Source organism: Cnephaeus nilssonii, assembly GCF_951640355.1.
Source record: "Cnephaeus nilssonii genome assembly, chromosome: 19".
In the NCBI taxonomy this organism is placed as follows: Eukaryota; Metazoa; Chordata; class Mammalia; order Chiroptera; family Vespertilionidae; genus Cnephaeus; species Cnephaeus nilssonii.
Genome location: NC_137090.1, coordinates 46,997,043 through 47,020,366, shown reverse-complemented (window position 1 = coordinate 47,020,366; position 23,324 = coordinate 46,997,043). Strand labels below are relative to the sequence as shown.

Below are 23,324 nucleotides of genomic sequence, written 5' to 3'. Positions count from 1 at the left end.
CCCCTCTCCAGGACCAAAGGGCAGGATGGGTGGTTTGTCTAAATGGAGCTCCTCCCAGACCTTCCCGATCCACACCAAATACCCACCTGAACTGAAATGTGCAGGAAGTTGTGTGGGAAAGGTCGCTGTCAGTGCAGAAGCATGTACCTTGTTCCTGTTTGCCTGTGAGAGGAGAATGGATGAATGTGGCTGCCTTAAGGCTGAAGTCCTTGCATTGTGGATTTCTTTAATAAAAATAAAAAAACCAAACAATGTAGCCTGCAAATCCATGTAAAGCAACACAGGCTTCTTACAACAGAGCTCAGGAATGTCTAGTCCTTTCCGGAACAGCCACAGACACACATGGTCTTTGGCTTAGCCTATGGGAACAAATAATTGACATGAGAATTGACGTTTTGGAGCAGACCCAAGGAGGGGCCTGTGCCTGTGGGAACGCATCCTGAGTGGCTATCCTGAGTATGAGTAATCTAGCTGCCGTGGCGTCACCGCAGCTGGCCGCTGTCCAAGCACTGAGCGGAGTAATGACTAACCCAGCTTCCTCTGGAAGGGAGGAAACAGTTAAAATCTTGCAGCAGCTGCAATCACCTGGGCGTGGCTCTCTTGTCAGACTTTGGCTTCAAGGATCCTGGGCCTAGGAGCAGAAGCAGGAAACCTCGGGCCCGGCGCCGCGGCCGGTCGCTGTGCATTCCGGATGGCCGAGTTGGACCTGATGGCCCCAGGGCCACTGCCCGGGATCGCAGCTCACTCCCTGGTCACTCTCAGCCCAGACTCTGGGTCAGCCAGCCCAGCAGAAGAGGACAAGGGCTCCCTGGAGAGCCCCCAGGGAGAGGTAGAGGGGCCGGGCGCTGGCTCTCAGGATGGTGGCGGTGGTGAGGAGGAGATCCCCTGTGACTTCTGCCTGGGGACCCGGAGGGTGAGGGCGGTGAAGTCCTGCCTGACCTGCATGCTGAACTACTGTGAGGAGCACCTGAGGCCGCACCAGGAGAACAGCAAGCTGCATAGCCACCAGCTGACAGAGCCGGTGAAGGACCGGGACCTGCCCACCTGCCCTGCCCACCACAGCCCGCTGGTCGCCTTCTGCCGCCCGGATCGGCAGTGCATCTGCCAGGAGTGTGGCCAGGACCAGCACAAGGGCCATGCCTCAGTCTCCCTGGATGTTGCCCGCAGGGACAAGGAGGCAAGTGCCAGGGTCCCCTTGGGAGAGGGAAGTGGGGAGGCGCTGTGCCCGGGAGGGGCTGAGCCATACTGCACCTCCCAGGGTGCTCACTTCACTTCTGAGCTCTGTGTTTACCTGAGAAGGACTTGACCCCAGTAGCCGGCTGCGCCCAGTGTCAATATCTGTTTCATTTGGCTTTGGAAACTGGAGTAGGTCACTCTGTCCCCATGGAAGTCCTGCTGCCTCTGTTCTGTCTCTGCCTGTGTCTCTCTCCTCGTGCTGGCTTGTTTCCTGCTGTTTTTCACGCAGCTTCCGTCCTTGTTCCATGTTTGGATGTGGGGTGCAGAAGCTGTGGGGCTCGGGGCAGTGCTGGTCCCCTCTGCCTAGGTCTCTGTGGCCGTCAATGAAATGTAAAGCTTGGCAGAAATTCCAGAAAAAAGCATCAAACCTTTCCCCTAATTTTTCTTCTTCCCTCTCCCCCAAAGAGGAGACCAGTAGAACGTGCCCCTTAGAGGTACCCAGGGTGAAATTCAAGAGCTTGAAAAGGGCTAAGATAACAAAGAATTGGAAACTTACCTCCAGGCACAAAGTCAAGGACACTTGACTCAGGGAAAATACAAGTTCCTTATCAGATAGAGGAATCAGGAGCGACAGAAAACTCTGTGCTCATAACCTGTAATTTTATTCCCGTCAGATAGGGAAACTGTTTCTAGAACAGCTAGCCCTAAAGCTGAGAGCCTGGAGTTCTTGGGAATGGATTTAGCAACTATGTATTCTTTGTTTCTCCGCCTTGAACTTCCCAGTGAGGCAGTGCAGTTGCTGGCTATTTCTGCTATACTCACTGCTCACAGGGCAGGCCCATCGTTGTCAGCGGACAGCAGAGGCAGCAGGCTTCTGGGAAGGGTAGTTTACTTGTCAGCCCCCACCCCCCCGCCTCTCCCGCCCGCCCCCCCCCCCCCCCGCCCCCTCGTCCCCGCTTTCTTAGGCATAGATCCCATTAGTGTTAGTGGGAATTGTTTTGGAAAGCACTGTAGTCCAGATGCCAATGAGTCTCCGTTTCCAACTCTGGGAGCCACTCGCCAATAGTTCCTAGAGTTTCCAGTGTCAGGGAATGTCACCCATTTCTCTACTTTTATAACCACGGACAGGCTCCCATGAACAGATAGAGAGGTCAAAGGGAAAAGCTCATATAAATGAGGAAATTAGTCTCTACTGAGCACTGCTATGTGCGAACTGCTCTCCGTGGATTTTCCCATCCAGTCCTTAGGTAATTCAAGGAGGTGGCGATCTTTTGTCTCCACATTAGTCTAAACTTGCACAGATGACTAAGTCATGGCGAGAGGAATGAGAGCTCCTGGGAGCCACCCCACTGGAGGAACCCGAGGGAAGGACCCCAAGATCACAATGTGGTAACCTGACTTTCTTTTGTACTAACAGCCTACCACACACATAGCAGAACTATTAAGACAAAGTGCACTGCTTTTTCCTTGGGGTGTAATGTCTGCATTCCTTACACTTTACTGGAAAAGTGATGTGTGCACATGTTGAAAAGCAATCTCCACCAAATATTGCTATAGATTATCCTGCATCTCCATCGCCCTCCCTGGAGGCAAACGCCACCATCTACACTTCCTTCTGTTTTCTTTTTTAAATTTAATTAAAAAAATTTTTTAATCCTTACCTGAGGATATTTTTTTTCCTTGTTTTTAGGAGAGAGCGGAAGTGAAGGAAGGAAATGGAGAGAGGGAGAGAGAGAAAGAGGGAGAGAAAGAGAACTCAAACATCATTGTGAGACACATCCATTGGTTGCTACTGGCTGACTCCCTCACGCACCCCAATGGGGACTTGGAGCAAACCTACAACCCAGGTGTGTGCCCTTGACTGGACCTTCAGTGTGTGGGCCAATACGCTAACCACTGAGCAACCGGCCAGGGCCCTTCTGTTTTCCTGAAGGAATGTTCTATGCCTATAGCAGCATAGACACAGAATGAATTTTAAACGTAGTGTATACTGATGCATTACAGAGACTTAGGGTAACTGCAATTCTGAGCAAAAAGTTGTGTAGAGCATGTGTGGACCCCCAAATTCAGATGCCCTAAGGGAACTGGTAGGATAAAGTAAGGACAGCTGGGTAGGGGTTCTAGGGAAGGATTTAGTGCTTAAAAGCAATCATGGTTATAAATATAGTGCGACAGCCCCAGACCCCAGATTTTTGGTGATGGCCCCATTTCACAGGCTCTGCTTTCTGGTCTGCCTAAAAGAGGTTTTTTCCTGCCCACCCTGGGTCCTTGTTTTCAGCTCAAATAGTCAGTTTACTCTGTCAGTGGCAGCCACACTCTAGATGGCTTTGCCAAATCTTAGGAGCCAAAAGGTTGCCTGTGAGGAGCCCAAGGAACTAGTCCAGAGACGCAGTACCTCAAAGAGGCTGCAACTGCCACCAGGATTATTTTGAAAGTTTTATTAGATAACATTACATTCCCTTCAGCTGGCCCAAACCTGCTGGCATCACTTGCTGAAAGTCACTTTGGATCGTGTGAAGGGCTAATTACTCAAGCAAACATGTTGTGCACAGGAAACTGTAAATAGCATGGTCAGCCATGAGGACACACAGTAGCCGAAATCCGCATCAGCGCAGAGCAACTTATGTCTCAGTTAACCAGGGGAGCCCTTTCTGAAGCTCCCACAGCCTTTAGCTATGCCAGGGGACAAACACGAGTTTGGGAGTTCTGGGTGTTCTCGATTATTTGTTCTATTCTGCTAGACGCTTCCTAATGGGACCTCAGCGCTTCCCTTTGCTCCAAACCAGCTTCCCTAGGCCCCTTTGCTCCTGAGAGCCTCTGGTCTTACCTCCTCCCAATCTCAGGCTCGCTGCTGTGGGCTGTGCTACATGTATGCATGGTAAAGTGTATACTCTCTCTGACTGCTGTCCTGTTTGTTCTGCCCCACGAAATGCACAAGGTTCTTTCCTGTTTTTCCTCAAGTTTATCACTTATTATGGAGTGTTTCCTATGGGCTGTGTCCTCACGGCTGACCATGCTATTTACCCTGTCTGTCCTTAGGGACAGGAAGCCAAGGCGCATTCTGTGGCTCCCTGGAATGCCAAAGGGCTGGGCATCACAGCTGCCACATGATCAAAGAGGGTGGTCATGGCGCTGAGGTCAGGGCAGGCAGGGTTCTTGAGGGAAGGCAGACTGATCTGGGCCCTGACTCAGATCTTGAATTCCATTAGTGACGGGCCACTGCACTCCACATGAGCACTGGTTCCGGGAGCTCAGGACTGTGTGCGGCCCGCAGACACTGTCTCCGGGTGGAACAGGAGCCCAGTTTCTGAGAGCTCGGTATCAGTGCATCCTGGGAACCAGTGAACCAGCGTCGCTCACAGCCTGTTTGCTGGCATCCGGGAGGCAGTGATTGAAGGCCTCTCAGGAAAAGAATTTCTTCTAGAAACTGAGGAATGCCTTGGACTTAGTCTTATGTAACTTGTTTTTCTTAAACATTCCACCAGCCTATGTGTCTTTCAAGAGCAGGGAGGATGTCTTATTTCACTGGACTGGCACGTGGCCGGTTCTGACCAATGATTGAGGAGTGAAGTCAGGTGGGAACCAAATGCAAACACTCCCGAAGGACCAGCGTCTTGTGGTGGGAAGTACAAAGAAACGACCACCATGCGGAATGTTCTGCTCTTTTCTCGTGCTCTCTGCTCTTCCTATTTGCATCTGTAATCTGGTTCCTGGCCACGAGCTCTGGGTGGCCACCTTTGCCCTGTAGATAGAAACGAGGACAAATCTGTGGCCTAGTCCTGTGGCCCTGCACCAGAGGGGACACTAAATGACTTGATGAAGATAGTGCAGGCAGCAACCAGGTCTCCAGACCCCAGATACGGTGCCTTTTGCACATTTGTCATTGTCCTGCTGAAGTAGGCAGGCCGCTGTGCCCTTCAACATAGGGCTGTCCCTGCCATTGACACTGCTGTCCTGTTGGGCGCCCTGGCCTGAGATGTGTATGGCTGGCACCGTAGGAAACCCTGAAGCCAGTCTGAGCCACCCCATCATTTTGGAGGAGGAGGAACAACTGGAGATACTGGTTTCTCAAAGAGACCCCACCTTTTGTGGTAAGTAGGAGTGACTTCACATGGGGTGACTCACTCAGAGAGGTCACCATTAGGTTCGTAGGCGTCTTTTTCTCCTTTTATGGTGGTTTGCAGAAGTGAGGGAAGTGCCTCCCTGGAGACTCTGGGGTCTCCCTGTGGCTCTGGCTCACGCTGGGGCTCACTGCTTCACCACATTCTCACATTGCCAGGGTGCTCTGTTGTGTCTGCGTCCACTTTTAAACAGCGGCTGGTGTTCCTTCCCCTCCTCTGGAAAAGGTCACTGTGTAAACCTTTAAGACCAACCAACCGGCGGCCCGTGGACCACTGGTGGTCCGTGAGGTCCGAAAGGTTGGTGACCGCTGTTTTAGACAGATCAAGATTCCACAATTGCCACCAAATAGGCCAGACCCCCTCCCCCATCCTCACTGTTGGGCATCAGATCTCAGGTCTCAGGAGTGGGAGGGCGGTCACTGGGGTTCCCTGGGCTCCAAGTCAGTGCCCCAGAGCTGAGCAAACAGTACCTGCCTGCCAAGGCTCCCTCACTGGGAGGCCTGGGCGTCCCCAGGTTTCAGTGGGAGAAAGGAGAGGCACTTCATCTGTAGTCTCTGAGTTCTATTAAGGCACAATGACTCACAGCTCTGAATGCAGACAACCTATTAAAAGCAATGACAGCTAAAGCTATTCTTTTTCTTTTTTGCTGCCTCATGCTCTGTGGAAGCAGGAAAGTGAGAGTGCCTGGAAAGTTTTCAAAGGCTTGTGTTTCATGCCTTGGCACATTTTGTGGCAGAAAGTGCTTAGGGTGTCCCAGGAGATGAGAGTGAAGATGAGCAGCGGGGTCAAAGCAGGCAAATTGAGGTTCCCAGGTGGGCACTTGCCTTGCTGGTTCACTATGCCTGCCTCCAGGAGTGAACAAGAAGGCGTGGTGGAAAGCAGCTGCGGCAGCAACGATACTAAGGATACTGACGAAGGTGACGGCATCCCTGGCATCGATTCAGCATTTACAATGCTCCGGCTACTGTGCAAAGTTCTTATTAACACAGGCTACCTCATTTGACCCTCTCAGGAACCCTGCAAATTAGGACTTCACAGGTGAAGAAATGGAGGTCCCGAGGTGTTAAGTAGATTTTTTTCAAAGTCTCAGCTGCCGAGTAGAAAGCCTGGAATCCCCTCCATAAGCTCCAAGCCCATGCTCCTTGTTGGGTTATTCTGGCCTGGGTCAGATGGCCTGGATTCAACTCCATGATTGCTTGATGTTATCATTTGTAAAATGGAGATAATGACCTTAACCTAATATGGGTGTGGTCAGGATGATATGAGGTAATCTATATAACTGCTTAAGATAATGACAAGCATGCACCATGTATGTGCTCCCCATATTATAGCCAGTTCGTGCTGCGTTCTGCCCCAGGAGGTGCTGGCACACAGATGACCCTGGGCACCTCCATTTAGGGTGCTTTGGGCTGACTTTGAGAGCAGCTTCTGAGGTCAAACTCTCCTTTCCATGGAAGTAAGTGGAAAATGCTATTGCTCCTGGGACCTTCTGTGTGCACTGGACTTCTTCCTACTTAATGCTATCCTTTTCTTTTCTTAGGCTGAGCTTCGGAGCACCCAGCTAGACCTGGAACGGAAACTCAAGTTGAATGAAAACGCCATTGCCAGGCTCCAAGCCAATCATAAATCCGTTTTGGTAAGGCTGGTCTGGGTCACCTGTCGGGCTTCAGTACACGTCTGGATGCAGCTGCAGGCTCAGCAAGGCTCATCTGGGTTGTAGAACATGGGGATGCAGGCCCAGGGGCTCTTTGGGGTCTCTCAGCAAATTTTCTATGAAATTAGTTTAAGGCTCAAAATTGGCAAGTGAGTTACTTTTTCATAACATAGAGTAAAAGCAAGACTAGTCCTGTAATAACAGCATTATTTTTACATTTGCATATTCTTTCTTGAGCAGGAGAAAAGGGTGTGGGAGATTGCAGGGGGTGTTTAGATAGAGCTCCAGGAACTATACATAACCTTTGCTTTTCCACCTGCATGTGTGTCACTATATCCTGGCAGCCAGAAAAGAGCATTGGAAACTGCTAGATTAGTGAATGGTAGTTGTTAAGGTCAATGGTGTGCAGGCTACTTAGTGTTAGTCTCTGGTTTTGTGACCACTTTCCATATAAACTGTATGTAGACCCAAACAGTCCCATAAATGTTTCTCATTAGTGGCAAACCAATAACCACTACTCAGAAGAGAACTCAATATACCTACCCATCCAGCCAGCCAGCCAGCCAGCCACTCATCCATCCACTCATCCATCCATCCATCCATCCATCCATCCATCCATCCATCCATCCATCCAATCATCCATCCACTCATCCATCCACTCATCCATCCATCCATCCATCCATCCATCCATCCATCCATTCATCCATCCACTCATCCATCCACTTATCCATCCATCCATCCATCCACCCACTCATCCATCCACTCATCCATCCACTCATCCATCCATCCATCCATCCATCTATCCATCCATCCATCCATCCATCCATCCATCCATCCATCAATCCATCCATCCATCCATTCATCCATCCATCCAATCATCCATCCACTCATCCATCCACTCACCCATCCATCCACCCACTCATCCATCCACTCATCCATCCACTCATCCATCCATCCATCCATCCATCTATCCATCCATCCATCCATCCATCCATCCATCAATCCATCCATCCATCCATTCATCCATCCATCCAATCATCCATCCACTCATCCATCCACTCACCCATCCATCCACTCATCCATCCATCCCTTCCTCCACCCACCCACCCATATGTAATGCATGTATTCATTTCAAGTTAATTTCCTCCTCCTTAGTGTTTACAACTAACTAGCTGCTAAAGGGTAAACACCTCTTTCTTACCCACATAATCATATGAAAAAAGAAAAACAATTGCCCATTTGAAGCCTTATAAACCTCCAGAGATTGTTGATTTCCAGGCTCTCCATAATCGGAGAACCACACAGAGCACCTTGCCTTTTCCCAGTTCTTTCATTTCAGACACTTAGATCCCTACCCAGCTCTCTTCATAACTGCATGGTAACTGGCGGAGGTGGTTATCACCAGGTCACCATGTACAAGGGACATGAAGACAGAGATATAATAAGACTTGTCTGGGGCCTCCAGACTGATGGAACAGGTGAACCTGGGACTGTCCCTCCCTTGACCTAAGAATGACTCAGTACATGTGCACCACACTCTTTACACCATTACCTTTGGTACTTCGATATGTTTGTGGCCCCTCCTTTCCATAATCTTTATTTGTCATCATTTGGGCAGTAAGTTAAATCCTTCACACATTCCATTTACAAGCAAGGAAGAAGTATTTCTCCATGGGAATGTTTAGGAGTGAGAGGCTACACATAATAGCAGAAGAGTAAATCCACCAGCATCATTTGAGGCCTCCTGTCTACAACTCTTCCTCAGGAGGACCCCTATCAGGAGGGGGGATTTGGACCATGAAGTTTGTCTTTAGTCTTATGCCTCTGAGCTTCATGAAATCATGCTTCCTGAGGAACCTACATGCCATCATTATAGGGAGTAAGTGGATTCCTCTCCTTTCCCACAACATCCCAGGCCAAACCAACATTGTCTTGCTAAGGCAACAGGAAAGCAAACATCTGACCAGAAGGACTGAAAATTATGGACTCTCTTCCTGATGAAGAATCATAAACCAGCCATGTACAGATAAAGAGTGACCCAGCTTGTTAGCACCGACAGAAATTTATTTTTTTCCTGTTCATGTAGTTATTCACTTCTTTTCTTATAATAACCCCTTGCCCTCATCCTGTAATTGAGACACTGTTTGGGTTTCTGCCAGAATTGGTGTTCTCTGAGCTGAAATTCTTTTTAATTCCAAATAAATGCTTATTGCCTCTGAGGAAAGAGTGAAAATAGGAAACATATAAAATGAAGTCACTTTCACAAGCTGCTGACATTATTGACATTATGGAGGCTGAGGCATGAGGCAAGACTCTAATCTTGTCCTAACTATCCTGGGAACTTAAGCTTTTTCAACTTCCCAGTCCTGTGTCAATGCCTGGATACCCATCTGCATACACCAGACCCCCAGGAACCCCAATTCCCTCCAGAAGGGCTCACATGCCCAGGCCACCTGACATCGGAGTGGCATTCATTACACAGACCACTGGGTGTGGCCAGAGCCCCTGACACCCATCTCCTAGCTTACTTGGCATCCAGCATCCAGACCACCTAACAGCCAGTTCTAGGGCTAAGAGTGTAGGGCTCATTGTTCATGAGAATGCAATATTTTTGCTATATTTTAAGAAATCTTAACTATAGTAAAAGAGAACTGTTTACTAGAAGAACTGTAAGCACCAGTACTTAAGAACTACCAAAGAGAAGCAGAAACCATTCACCACTTGGACTGATATTGTAGATGTGAGACTGACTGAAGGCTTTCACCTGTGGAAGAACGGAGTCCCACATGCACAGTGCTGTGTGATCGCTATCACTCTGAGTTTGCTTACCTGTTATTTGAATGTGGCACTCACTCTGCACCAAACACACCCGAAACATCCATGCCTGGCAGGATGCCATAAACTTACTTGTGCTTTTGGCGCTGATGTGGCCTCAGTGGGCTGTTTAAGCAGATATAACAAAATGCTAAGGAAGCTAATTCATGCTACACGTTTGTACAAAGATGCCAAAATATTAGGTAACCACAATAAATATAACTCTAAAGTACAATGAATTCTTGAATTACCCTGGTAGAGAAATTGATTTCAGAACGTTGAATAGCAGCCCTACTGTCAGAGCCGGGAGGTGTCTGGCACACACAATTCACTCTCATCCAGTGGATGAGGCCTAAGTGAAGGATGGGTACACGGTACTTTTACATGCTGGGGAGTAAATCTTTTCAGAACCCAGGGTTCATATGAGAATAAAGTTTCCTTTTACAATAGAAACTTGTTCCTTAATCTGTTTATCAGGTTTACGTTTCTGTGTGTTTAGCTCTGATAGCAGTGGACACCTTGCTAACAGGTTCTCCACTGTGCCCCCCACCCCGCCCGGCAGGTGTCAGTGTCAGAGGTGAAGATGGTGGCTGAGGAGCAGTTTGGGGAGCTCCTTGCTGCCGTGAGGAAGGCCCAGGCCGACGTGATGCTCTTCCTGGAGGAGAAGGAGCAAGCCGCTCTGAGCCAGGCCAATGGCATCAAGACGCACCTGGAGCACAGCAGCGCGGAGATGGAGAAGAGCAGGCAGGAGCTGGGCAGGATCGCTGCCATCAGCAACACCGTGCTGTTCCTGGAGGTGCGGCTGGGTGGGGGCGGAGGTGTCCTTGGACCACCAGGGAGTGAGCTGGCAGATGTGGGGATAGGGCTGCCCTCTGATCAGTGGGAGCAAGGGGGACAGAGAGGCAGGGCTTGATTCAGCAGAGCACAGGAGAACAGGAAGGGCAGGGGAGGCTTCGTAGAGCCAGCAGCTGGAACCAGTCAGGGCAGATGAGTACTGCTCAGAAGAACCTTTCAGAGGTTTGAGAAAGCATGTATGCAGACAGGGAGGTTTGAGAAAGCATGTATGCAGGCAGAGAGGTCTGAGAAAGCATGTATGCAGGCAGGGAGGTTTGAGAAAGCATGTATGCAGGCAGGGAGGTTTGAGAAAGCATGTATGAAGGCAGGGGGTTTGAGAAAGCATGTATGCAGGCACGGGGGTCTGAGAAAGCATGTATGCAGGCACGGGGGTCTGAGAAAGCATGTATGCAGGCAGGGAGGTTTGAGAAAGCATGTATGCAGGCAGGGAGGTTTGAGAAAGCATGTATGCAGGCAGAGAGGTTTGAGAAAGCATGTATGCAGGCAGGGAGGTTTGAGAAAGCACCCTGATTTGGGGGATTGGGTACTTTCCCAGAGATGGGAGAGGAGGCTGGCTGGCCAGGCCTGGCAGATGTCTGGCTGTGAGAGACCTTTGCTCTTCATCAGGGAGTCACAGAAGCGGTGGAGGACTGCAGATGGGGGGGAGGGGGATGAACTCGGAGGAGTGTGCTTTAGAACCACTGTGATGTGGTGAGGCCTGCCTGCAGGGTGAGGCTGGAGGCCTGTTACATGTGCGGGGATTGAGGAAGGCCCCGCGAGAGAGACTTTGATTGCAGTGCACAGTATGCAGGGCACGGCCGTTAGAGCTAGACCGAGCCCCTGTACTATTGCAGAGGAGGAACACTTGGTTGGACTTCAATTCTATCATCTTGGATCCATCACTAAGTAGCTGTGTAGTTTTTAGCAAGTCACTTAACTTCTCTGGGTCCCAAATTCCTCATTTATCAAAGGATCAGGGCAGAGTAAATAATTAGTTCCTTCAGATCCAATATCCCTAAATACAGATAATTTTTCTCTATTGCATTTTTTGAAAAGTTTCCCTTCTAGTTATAACAAATATAAATGTTTACTCTGTGAAAACCAGAAAAATATGAAGGAAAATAATCACACATACTCCCCCCACCTTATAGTGAGTGAGAGAAAGAGAAGCAAAGACAAAAATATGGATAGAATGTCTTTTTTGTTAGTTCCTTGCTTTCCAATATCAAAACATGAAGAAACTATGACTCAAAATTGATTCATGTCAAGAGTTTCTCCAAAGAGAATAAACACAATTTCTTTTCATTTTCGTTTTATAGCTTTAGCATAAAAACTTTAACATGCACAAAATATCTTAGAATAAATTAACATATTTACTTTGGGGAAAGATAATTTCCTTTTCCCCAAATTGCTAGCCAGCTGACATGACAACAGCTATTGGATAACCTATCCTTTCCCCGCTGGCTACTTTTATCGTGTATGGTTCAAAATCTATATACAGTGTTACGATGTTCATCTACCTTTCTCTATCAACTCTCTGGTTTGGACTGTTTCGTCTTTTCTCCCTGATCTATCTTACCGTTTTGGTACAACTGTTTTCATCACTAAGTTTTATGCTGTACCCAGTCTGCTCTTCAATGCTTCAATTAAATTTGAGTTTGGGTAACGTGTTATGTCTAAAAACAACCATTTCCCGGTCATCACATTGTTTTGAAGCATCACTGACTTAATGTGATTATCTCTGTGGAAGCACTTTTCAAACTCCGAATCACAGTACAAGAATGAGAGGAAAGCAGCCAGCATTCCTGTCTGAGGTCTTATCCATGCACCTCTGGGCGCCGTACCGGTTCCTCCATTCCCCACTTTGGCTTATGTCTAAATTATTTTAAAAAGTCCTGAGGGTCTGAGCATCGCAGGAATATCACCTCCTTTGGCTGTTGGCATTAAATGTGTTCTTGGCGCCAGTCTGGGCTGTGTATTAGAGTTGCTCCTGGGCATCTAGTATCTCTGGATTTTTAAAAACCCACTTTCCCAGCTTAAAAAATAGATGGTTTCTATGGTGCTAGCCCCGGAGCTGCACGTATGACATACTTCCTTTGTGAAGTGCCCGTGGCCATCGACCCATTTTACAGCAGAGAGGGACAGGATGAGGAGAGCAGCCAGTTAAACACAGAAACCAGGGCAATGCCACGCTTCCCTCCCTGCAGGAGTACTGCAAGTTTAAGAACACCGAGGACAGTGCCTTCCCTAGCGTTTACATAGGACTCAAGGACAAGCTCTCGGGCATCCGCAAGGTCATCACGGACTCCACCGTGCACCTAGTCCAGTTGCTGCACAACTACAAGGAAAAGCTCCAGGAGTTCGCAAAGGACGGTGAGAAGCTTCCTGTGGGCTGTGGCGTGTGTCTCTCAGAGTGGTTGGTGGGAAGGTGAGAGAGAGAGCCAGGGGAGGAGGCGAAATCAGGGGGATGTCTCATTTTCCAAGCCATCCTTTGGCTAGACTGTGTTCCTAATGGACGGGTCTTGATTTCATTTTACAATTGAGACCCAGATAATAAGGTGGGCTCGTCACACCATGCCATTGGCTGATATTTCTATGTCTCTCAGATTGCTAACACCTATGCTTTTAAGTGAAATACAGGCCAGTCTGACATCTTTTTCAGACTATTTTGCTTCATCCATGAGAGAAATGTGGTCCAGTGAGCATGGTTCTCTGGGACGTGACGAGGGTCCAGTCCCATCTCCCTCCAGGAAACCTGGGGAAGGGCGGCTGGGAAGACCTGCTTCTAAGTTCTCCGACCACCCGGACAGGTGTGCATTCACAACTCTCTGCCTTTCTAGAGGAATATGACATCAGAACTCAAGTGTCAGCTGTGGTGGAGCGCAAGTATCGGGCCTCAAAACCTGAGCCCAGCACCAGGCAACAGTTCCTCCAATGTAAGTGTGACAGCTCTCCTCCTGGTTATTGATGTCGGTGCAATGCTCTGGTGAAGCAAGAATGCCTTCTCTCACATAGGTTTCGGGTTCTTGCAATCTGTGGTCTGTCCCTAAATGGTACATTTAGAAAAATTTAATTACAATTGTTTTTAACTTTTCATTTTGAAACAATTTGAAACTTAAAAAAATCCTATCTAATAAAGAGGGAATATGCTAATTGACTGCCCCGCCCTCAAAGATGGCAGCGCCCACAGCCAATAAGGAGGGGATATGCTAAATGACTGCCACGTCCTCAAAGATGGCAGCGCCCAATCCCCTCAGCCATGCACCTGCCTCCAGAGTCCCCAGTTCCTTCAGCCCCACAGCCACCCAGGGCCAGCCTGAGATGCAGGCAAGCCTTGGATGGCAGCCGCCCAGGGCTGCCCAAGGCTCAAGTAACCAGGGCCGGCCAAGGCTTGCCCTGCCGGCAGTGGCAGCAGCAGAGGTGATGGGGGCATCACCTTCCCCTGATTGCTGGGTCACCTCCTGCCCCTGAGGGCTCCTGGACTGTGAGAGGGGGCAGGCTGGGCTGAGGGACCCCCCCTCCAGTGCATGAGTTTTCATGCACCGGGCCTCTAGTCTTACCTTATAATAGACAAATATTCAAATTGACCGCACCTTCGCTACGCCCAAGCCACGCCCACCAACCACGCCCACCAGGAAACTGTTGCAGGGACGTTGGGGTGTGGCGGAGCCCAAGGCCGGGAAAGCCTCGGGCAGAGGCTTTCCCGGCCTTGGGCACCAGCGGGGAGCCTGCACCGATCGCAGGAAACCACTGGGGGTCGGCTCCTGTGATCCTTGGCAGGGATGCTGGGTGCGGCCGAGCCCAAGGCCACCGCCCGGGGCCAAGCCCTGACCCTGAAAGAAGGCAGAAGGCGGTGGCCACAGCCAAGGCCTGGGTCCCCGGTGCCGGCAGAAAACTGGTGCAGGCAGCCAGGTGAATGAAGGTCTATTGCACGAATCTTCGTGCAAACAGGCTACTAGTATTATAATAATAGGACAAAGAGTTCCCATGTACTTTTTATCCAGCCTTTCCAAATGTTAACACTTTGCATAACTGCAATACATTGATCAAAACCAGGACATAAACATTGTTGCTACAGTGATACTAACTAATCTACAAAATGTATTTCCATTTCACCAAGTGTTCTAACCAATGTCCTTTTTTTAAAACCTAAAGTCCAATCCAGAATCACAGGTGTTTCCATGCCTCCTTAGACTCCCCCAACCTGGGTCTGGTCCCTTAGTCCTTCTTTGTCTTTCGTGACCTTGGCACTTTGTACAGCCTAGCTAGATACCAAATGGTTCCCCATGAAGTCTGGCTTGGCCAGGATTGTGTAACACACTGTCCTGTCATTATGTGGTATTGACCTGGTCTGTTAGCATATTATAACACTGCGCTGCCAGTCAACACTTTATTATGATTAACAAGCCCATGAGGTTTCATCTCCTAATAGAGGAAGGACTGCATCTGCATGTTAAGGCTCATTTTTGTGAGATGGCTAATTCGTCTTTTTGGAACACGCCATTGAACTCTGCTTCTTATTGTTTCTGGGGTGACCCCTGGCTGACCCACTCCTGGGCCCCTTTTTCTCCAGTTATCATATTCAGCTTCAGGTTCTGATACCTGCCTCCTCCTACTACTACAGCTCTGACTTTTCCAAGGATCTCTTGGTTTCCACACAGTTTTTGTGATTTATTCTTTCATTCTCCTGATAGAAGAACATCTGTATTTTACAAACATTTATGATTAATACAAGAAACCAAATACCCTTCATTCTTAACATTAAAACAAAAATGATACATATCCTATTACTAGAGGCCTGGTACACAAAATTCGTGCACCGGGGGTGGGAAGGGGGTGGTCCCCTCAGCCCAGCCTGGACCCTCTCCAATACGGGACCTCTCGGGAGATGTCTGACTGCCGGTTTCAGCCCAATTGGGCTGAAACCGGCAGTCAGACATCCCTCTCATAATCCAGGACCTCTGGCTCCTAACTGCTCACCTGCCTGCTTGCCTGATCACCTCTAACTGACCCCTGTCAGCCTTATCACCCCTAACCGCCTCTGCCTGTCAGCCTCATCGCCCCTAACTGCCCCCCCTACCGGCCTGTTCACCCCCAAAGGCCCCCCTCTGCTGGTCTGGTTGCCCCTAACTGCCCCCCCAACTGGCCTGGTCACCCCTTAGTGCCCCCCTGCTGGCCTGGTTGCCCCCAAGTTCCCCTTTCTGCCAGCCTGGTCGCCCCTCACTGCCCCCCCTGCTGGTCTGGTCACCCCACGCAGCCTGCTGGTCAGTCATTTTGTCATCCCTTGCTAACCGCCCTGCTGGCCTGGTCACCCCATGCAGCCTGCTGGTCAGTCATTTGGTCATCCCTTGCTAACCCCTCGGCCGGCCTGGTCACCCCATGCAGCCTGCTGGTCAGTTGTTTGGTCATCCCTTGCTAATCCCCATGCCAGCCTTGTTGTCCCAAGCAGCTTGCTGTTCGTTTGTTACTGTGAGAGCATCGTGACCAATTTGCATATTACCCTTTTATTAGTATAGACTAGAGGCCCCGTGCACAAAAGTCGTGCATGGCGGGGGTGGGGCTTGTCCCTCAGGCCAGCCTGCACCCTCTCTAATCTGGGACCCCTCAAGGGATGTCCAACTGCCCGTTTAGGCCCGATCCTGGTGGGATCGGGCCTAAACGGGCAGTTGGACAGTCCTCTCACAATCCAGGACTGCTGGCTCCCAATTGCTTGCCTGCCTGCCTTCCTGATTGCCCCTAACTGCTTCTGCCTGCCAGCCTGATCACTCCCTAAGAACTCCCCTGCCAGCCTGATTGATGCCTAACTGCTCTCCTGCCAGTGTGTTTGCCCCTAACTGCCCTTCCCTTCAGGCCTGGTCACCCCTAACTGCCCTCCCCTGCAGGGTTGGTCCCCCCCAACTGCTCTCCCCTGCAGGCCTTGGTCCCACCCAACTGCCCTTCCCTGTAGGCCCGGTCACCCCCAACTTCCCTCCTCTGCCAGCCTGGTCACCCCTAACTGCCCTCCTCTGCGGGCTTGATTGCCCCCAACTGCCCTCCCTTGCAGGCCTGGTTCCTCCCACTGCCCTCCCCTGTTGGCCATCTTGTGGTGGCCATCTTGTGTCCACATGGGGGCAGGATCTTTGACCACATGGGGGCAGCCATATTGTGTGTTGGAGTGATGGTTAATCTGCATACTACTCTTTTATTAGATAGGATAGAGGCCTGGTGCATGGGTGGGGCCAGCTGGTTTGCCCTGAAGGGTGTCCCGGATCAGGGTGGGGGTTCCCTTGGGGTGTGAGGCGGCCTGGGTGAAGGGCCTGTGGTGGTTTTCAGGCCAGCAATGCCCCTGGCGACCCAAGCAGAGGCCCTGGTATCTGGGATTTATGTATCTTCTACAATTGAAACTTTGTAGCCTGAAGGAGAGCCAAGCCTCCTGCTCACTCCGTGGCCGGCAGCCATTTCTGTTGGAATTTATCATTGAAACTTTGTAGCCTGTAGTGGAGGCCTGGGCCAGCCAGGTTGTGTGGAAAGCTTTGCTTCTTCCATTGCGGGGGAGCAACCCTAGCCTCCCGCTCTTTCCAGCTCTGTGGCTGCCACCATTTCTGTTTGGATTTGTTTACCTTCTATAATTGAAACTTTGTAGCCTTGAGTGGAGGCTTAGGCCGCCAAGGACAGGGGAAACCTGTTGCCAGGGAAACCCAAGCCTCCCTCCTGCTCTCTGTGGCTGTATCCATCTTGGTTGGGTTTATTTGCATATTTGCTCCTGATTGGATAGTGGGTGTGGCTTGAGGGTGTAGTGGAGTTAGGGTCAATTTGCATATTACTCTTTTATTAGGTAGGATAATCTATTTTCTTTTGCATGACAAATATATTTTTGTACACCCAACAGTAACTATTTCTCTTTGAGTGTTGTTATGAACCTTTAACCTTTGTAGACTCAGATGTTTCACTTTTCAAAGTTCTGGAGTTCAAATTGCCAATTTGACCAATTGGAGCCACTTGTACGCTGGCCTCTTTCTCTTTTAAACATTGGCATTCTGCCTTTGATATCCTTAGAAATATCATTGCTTTTAGGGGTATTCCAGACCTATTCTGGTTTTCTTGTCCCAAAACATAGAATCACCTACCCTCCTGGGAGTTCTTCATCCCCTTAAATGAGAGGAACACTTTTGTTTGATATCTGGATGCCAAGGATTGTCCAAGGAGTTGGTGGTGGGTAAGAGCGATACTGGGGATACTGTTGGGGCCACTTTTAGTAACAGCTGTAGACTATATGCCTTTGATGGTCCTCAGTTTACACTCATTTTCCCTTTTAATTTTCTGCACTGCTATGTCCTTTTATTCCAGGATGTAGTCTCATTGACTACTAAGAATTCCTCTTACCAAAGGAATTGGGAAAGCTCCAGATTAAACTAAGGACTTTTTAAGTTAATGGATTTTAAAATAGCCTTTAACATGCACAGTCATTTGGCAAGTACATGCTGCGCATCTTCTCTGAGTTAGAACCCCAGGAGAGAGTCCCACATAAAATGCGCTTCTTACAGATAAGAAGGAGGACAAGCGTGAAACAAACTACAAAGAGATTATTACACATTGTGATGAGTACCATGAAGTTTAAAAAAGCCAGAGTGCCCAGTGATGGGAGTGCTTCGGTCAGGAGTCACAGGGAGCCTCTTTAAGGACAGGAATCTCAGACACAACCTGAAAGGATCAGTAGGAATCCCCGGACCTGGCTGGGGCAGCAATGACATCACTGAGGAATGGCATGTGCTTAAGCCCTTAAGGGGGTTCAGTGTTAGGTGAGTCTGAGGTCAGTGGAAAGGGCAGTTGACAAGGCTAGAGACACAGGCAAGGACCCATCATGCAGGGCCAGGTAGGCCAGGGTGAGCGGTCGCTGCTTTATCCTAAGAGCAAGGGGCACCACCCAAGGGCTGTAAGCTGGGGGACATGATTCACCTTTACTTACATCCTGAAACAAACACTGTGGCTCCTTCCTGAGGAAGGTATGGGAGGAGGGGGTTTATGGGAGAACAACATGACCAGCAAGGAGCCTGTAGTCATAGTTGGGGTGAGACCTGTGGGAGGGGGTGGGTGAAGCAGTGCCCTGGAGAGAAGTGGGTGGCATCCACAGCACTTGCTGATGCCTGTGCATGTGAGGAGGGGCAAGGTGGGGGTGAGGATGAGGGCAAAAGAAATATTGAAAATAACTTTAGTGAGATTTGAGCTACTGGGTGCATGGGGGTGCTATCATTTACTGGGACTGAGAAGAGATGTGTGGGATTGTTTGAGAGTTCATCAGGCTAAATATTGGTCAGATATTAAAAACCCTCACAAGTAATGGATTAAATGTGGATATACACTGAGTGGCCAGATTATTATGATCTCTGAACACATAATAATCTGGCCACTCAGAATATATATATTAGAGGCCTGGTGCATGAATTCATGTATGGGTGGTGTTTGGCCAGCCTGGCCAGGGGGAGGGGATATGGGCGATTGGCCAGCCTGCCTTCCCATCAAATTCCTAGTCAAGGGGACAATTTGCATATTAGCTTTTTATTATATAGGATATACACTGAGTGGCCAGATTATTATGCTTTCAGAGATCATAATAATCTGGCCACTCAGTGTATAAGTGCCTGTTCCCCCAAATCCTTGCCAACACTGGGTAGAACGGTGCCTGGTTTTCAGCACATATTTGTTGAAAAAATGAGTAAGTGAATCTATGGATTTTATTTCTTGATTCAGTTCAGCAAATAATATAGGAAATGCCAAGCAATTTGAGCTTCAGCAAGAAAGGAAGTAGAGTGACTTATTGAAAAGGATCTGGGACCACTTTCAACATGTGTGTGTGTGTGGGTTTCTCAAACACACAATTCTCTGAGACACCAGCTGGGTGGCCTCTAATTTAATTCAATTCTGACACTGTCTACCTGGAGATGGTGTCAGATCCCACAGGCTAAGGGCTCAGTCCCATGAAATTGCTCCCAACCAACTTCAGATGCTGTTCCCAAATAACAGGTTACCCACAACTTCCATGCAATTTGGCTACAAATTGTATGTTCCCATGACCCCTCCTTGGTTGGGTTAATTTGCTAGAGTGAGAAAGATACACATAAATAAATACACTTTATTTCCCAGATCTCACGGAAACATGTTTACCAGTTTATTACAGGACATGATAGTGGACACAGGCGTACAGCCAGGTGAAGAGCTACAGAGGGTGAGGTCTGGGAGTGGCCTGAGCTCAGGAGCTTTTGTCCCCATGGAGTTGGGGTGTGTCACCTCCCAGGGTGGATGTGTTTACCCACATGGCAGCTTCTCCAAACCCCTACTAATGGGATTTTTAAATGGAGCTTCCTCATGTAGGCATGATCAAGTCACCCCATTTCCTGCCCCTCTCCCTTCTTTGGAGAAGTGGGGGTGGGACTGAAAACTCCAACCTCCTAATCATGGCTTAGTCTCTGCCCCATCCAGGAGCCATCCAGAGGCCCACCCCAGTCACTTCATTAGAACAAAAGTCAGTCCGATCACCCAGGAAACTACAAGGGTTTCAGGAGCTCTGTGCCGGGAAGGGGTGGGGGCAGGAACCAAGCATGTACTTCTTACTATAAATCACAGTATCACATTGTATTCCATTTCCTGGTTTGCTAACCACAGGGCAGCAACTTCCTTCCAGGGGACAGAGCAGCCTGGGTAAGCAGAACAGAGAGATGGGTGCATCCTCACACTTTGGAGGATGGTCAGGTTTGAGGTGCTCCGTTGGCTTTCTGACCTACTCTCCCTGACTTCTGTATCTCCTCAGATGCCTGTGACATCGCGTTTGACCCTGACACGGCACACAGGTATCTCCGGCTGCAGGAGGACAACCGCAAAGTCACCAACACTACACCCTGGGAGCATCCCTACCCGGACCTCCCCAGCAGGTTCCTGCACTGGCGCCAGGTGCTGTCCCAGCAGAGCCTGTACCTGCACAGGTACTATTTCGAGGTAGAGATCTCTGGGGCAGGCACCTACGTTGGCCTGACCTGCAAAGGCATCGACCGGAAAGGGGAGGAGCGCAACAGCTGTATTTCAGGAAACAACTTCTCCTGGAGCCTGCACTGGAACGGGAAGGAGTTCTCAGCCTGGCACAGCGACACGGAGACCCCGCTCAAAGCCAGCCCTTTCCGGAGGCTGGGCATCTACGTCAACTTCCCGGGAGGGATGCTCTCCTTCTACGGCGTGGAGCCCGATGCCATGACTCTGGTTCACAGGTTTGACTGCAATTTTTCGGAGCCAGTCTACCCAGCCTTCTGGCTTTCCAAGAAGGAAGACACCGTCCGCATTGTGGATCTGGGAGAGGAGCCTGAGAAGCCTGCACTGGCCTCAGTGGAGGCTGCTCCTTAGACTCTGCATCCACATTCCTGACTTTTGCTAATGGCAGGGCAGCGCCTTGCACTCTGGGGGCAGAAATCTCTGCCAGGGGTAGCTGGCTTTAGAAACATGTGGGTCAGTAAATGAGGACAAGAGTCCCTGGCTTCTCCCTTTTGCTCTATGCTGTGCTGTTCTTCGAGTCATGTTCAGGTGAAAGTCCCTTTTGAGTGATACTTTAGTCTCCCATCTTTGAGTGACATTCTCCTGTCTGTCAGGTGAACGGCACATTGTACCTAGAACTGGTAACCAGGAATCTTCAGGGAGATAAAAAAAAAAAAAAATCACAGAGTAGTCACAATAAATCGCTAAGTTTATCATGCATTTCCTAGGTCCCAGACACTGTTTTGAGTGCTTCCTGTGCATCAACTCCGTGACCCTCATACAATCCCATGGGTGGATGCTCATATCAGCCGCAATCTGCAGATGGGGAAACTATGGTCCCGGGGGGATAGTTCACTTGCTCAAGGTCACTACGGTCACATGCTGAGTAAGTGACAGAGCTGGGGTTCAGACTTGAAGGGATGACATTGAACTTTTAACCACTATACCGTGCTGCCTTCCTCACTAGATTGGGGGTGTTGTGTACAAGGAAGTAAACTACATGATGACCTGTTTACATGGCAACGGAGCATCCTAAACCCTCCTCTCAGAGTTTGCAAATCTCTTTGCAGCCCCCACCTCTGACGGGACTCTGTAGCTGTGCTGCAGCAGAGGGCTCACTCGCACGTTTTTGGGACAGCAAGGATGATCAGAAGTGTGTTAGTCTAAGACCCCATGACTTCTGGGCAAGGGGCTCATTCCTTTTGAAGTCACCTGGAGTGTGTGAACTTGTGATTTCTCTTTCAAAGGACAGTTCTTCAAGTATTTAAGGGTGGCTCTCACAACACAGCCTCCCAGGAAGTTCTTCCCACTGTATTCCCCACTTTTCTTGTTTTCACACTTTATTTCCCATTTTCCTTCGTGGTTTCCAGGTCTTTCACTCCCCTAGTATTTCATCCTCCTTTCCACAGATGTGGAAATCCCTAAGATTTATGGCGAACATTCACATTTTTTATTTAGGCAAATGACAAATTATTTTTAAATGAGTTTCTGAGATATAACTGGAAGCCCCTGTAGGAAATATAACTTCTGGTTCTGTGTCAAAGCAAAACCTGTTCACCCGGCTGCTGATCCCTGGAAAAGAGGTAGGCGAGAAAAGAAAACAAAAATGTGATATTGTGATTTATAATAAGAAATATGTACTTGGTCTCTGCCCCCTGCCCCCTGCCACTGCCCCTGTTCCTGGCACAGAGCTCCTGAAACCCTTGTAATTTCCTAAGTGATAAGAGCATTAAGAGCATCTCTTGTTCTGTGTGTCTTGTCGTTGACCAGTCTGATGTTCCTATCTGAAGAGTACATTGTTACAGCATCACTTGACTTGTTTCCAGAGACCCTGAACTATTATTTGTATCTGAGAATATAAGTGGCGTAGGATTTGGCATCTTTACTGAATTATTTTTTTTAAGTATGTTTTATTGATTTTTTACAGAGGAAGGGAGAAGGATAGAGAGTTAGAAACATCGATGAGAGAGAAACATCAATCAGCTGCCTCCTGCACACCCCTAATGGGGATGTGCCTGCAACCAAGGTACATGCCCTTGACTGGAATCAAACTCGAGACCCTTCAGTCCGCAGGCCAACGCTCTATCCACTGAGCCAAACCGGTCAGGGCTCTTTACTGAATTCTTAAAAATTTGAATTCTATTGAATTATTTTTTTACTTGAATTTTAAATTTCATCATATTATCGCTGCTTGCTGAGATGGTTTTGATTAATCATTCTATTTCCAATATATTAGCTCTCCTTCCTAGCCTAGAGTCACCTATACAATTGTTAACTTTTTCTTCTTAAGTCTTGATCTTGTTGATACCTACATTGTTTAGGGTAGGGCCAAATACAGAATCCTGCAGCACGCGGTCAACACTCTTTGGGTTTAATTACTCAATAAGTTATGCATCGGTAGAACTTTTGCCCCTTTGTCCACTGGACCCAAAGAAGACCCCTTTTCAGTGGCAGAGATCAAGATAAGCATTCCTTGCTGCATTCCTATGTCTGCAGTCCTTGCTGCTCCTGTCTAACTATCCTCTCAAAAGAGAAAATGAGATCCACTTGGCCTGCTTTGCTTTTACTGAGCTCCTGTGGGCTGGTGGTGCATGTCACTTTCTTTTCTAAATGCTCTCCAAATATTTAATAAACCATTTAAGAATTCTGCCACGGGCTAACATCATTTACTAGTCTGTTGTTTCCAGAATCTACCTTATTTTTCTTTTTAAAAATCAAAACAATATTCC

The 23,324-nt window shown here is 48.9% G+C and overlaps 1 protein-coding gene and 1 long non-coding RNA gene across 2 annotated transcripts; both read left to right on the top strand.

Moving 5' to 3' along the window:
* The first annotated feature begins 606 nt into the window (after positions 1–606).
* Positions 607–23,244, top strand: TRIM16 (tripartite motif containing 16). Its single transcript, XM_079797949.1, has 6 exons — positions 607–1,177; positions 6,838–6,933; positions 10,328–10,561; positions 12,807–12,972; positions 13,440–13,535; positions 20,384–23,244. Exons 1-6 carry the CDS (start codon positions 692–694, stop codon positions 20,965–20,967), a joined length of 1,662 nt encoding a protein of 553 aa, XP_079654075.1. The 5' UTR covers positions 607–691; the 3' UTR covers positions 20,968–23,244.
* Positions 10,583–12,794, top strand: LOC307115008. Its single transcript, XR_013815061.1, has 3 exons — positions 10,583–10,782; positions 10,813–10,872; positions 10,903–12,794. It is a non-coding gene; the product is annotated as an uncharacterized lncRNA (long non-coding RNA).
* Positions 23,245–23,324: the final 80 nt, after the last annotated feature.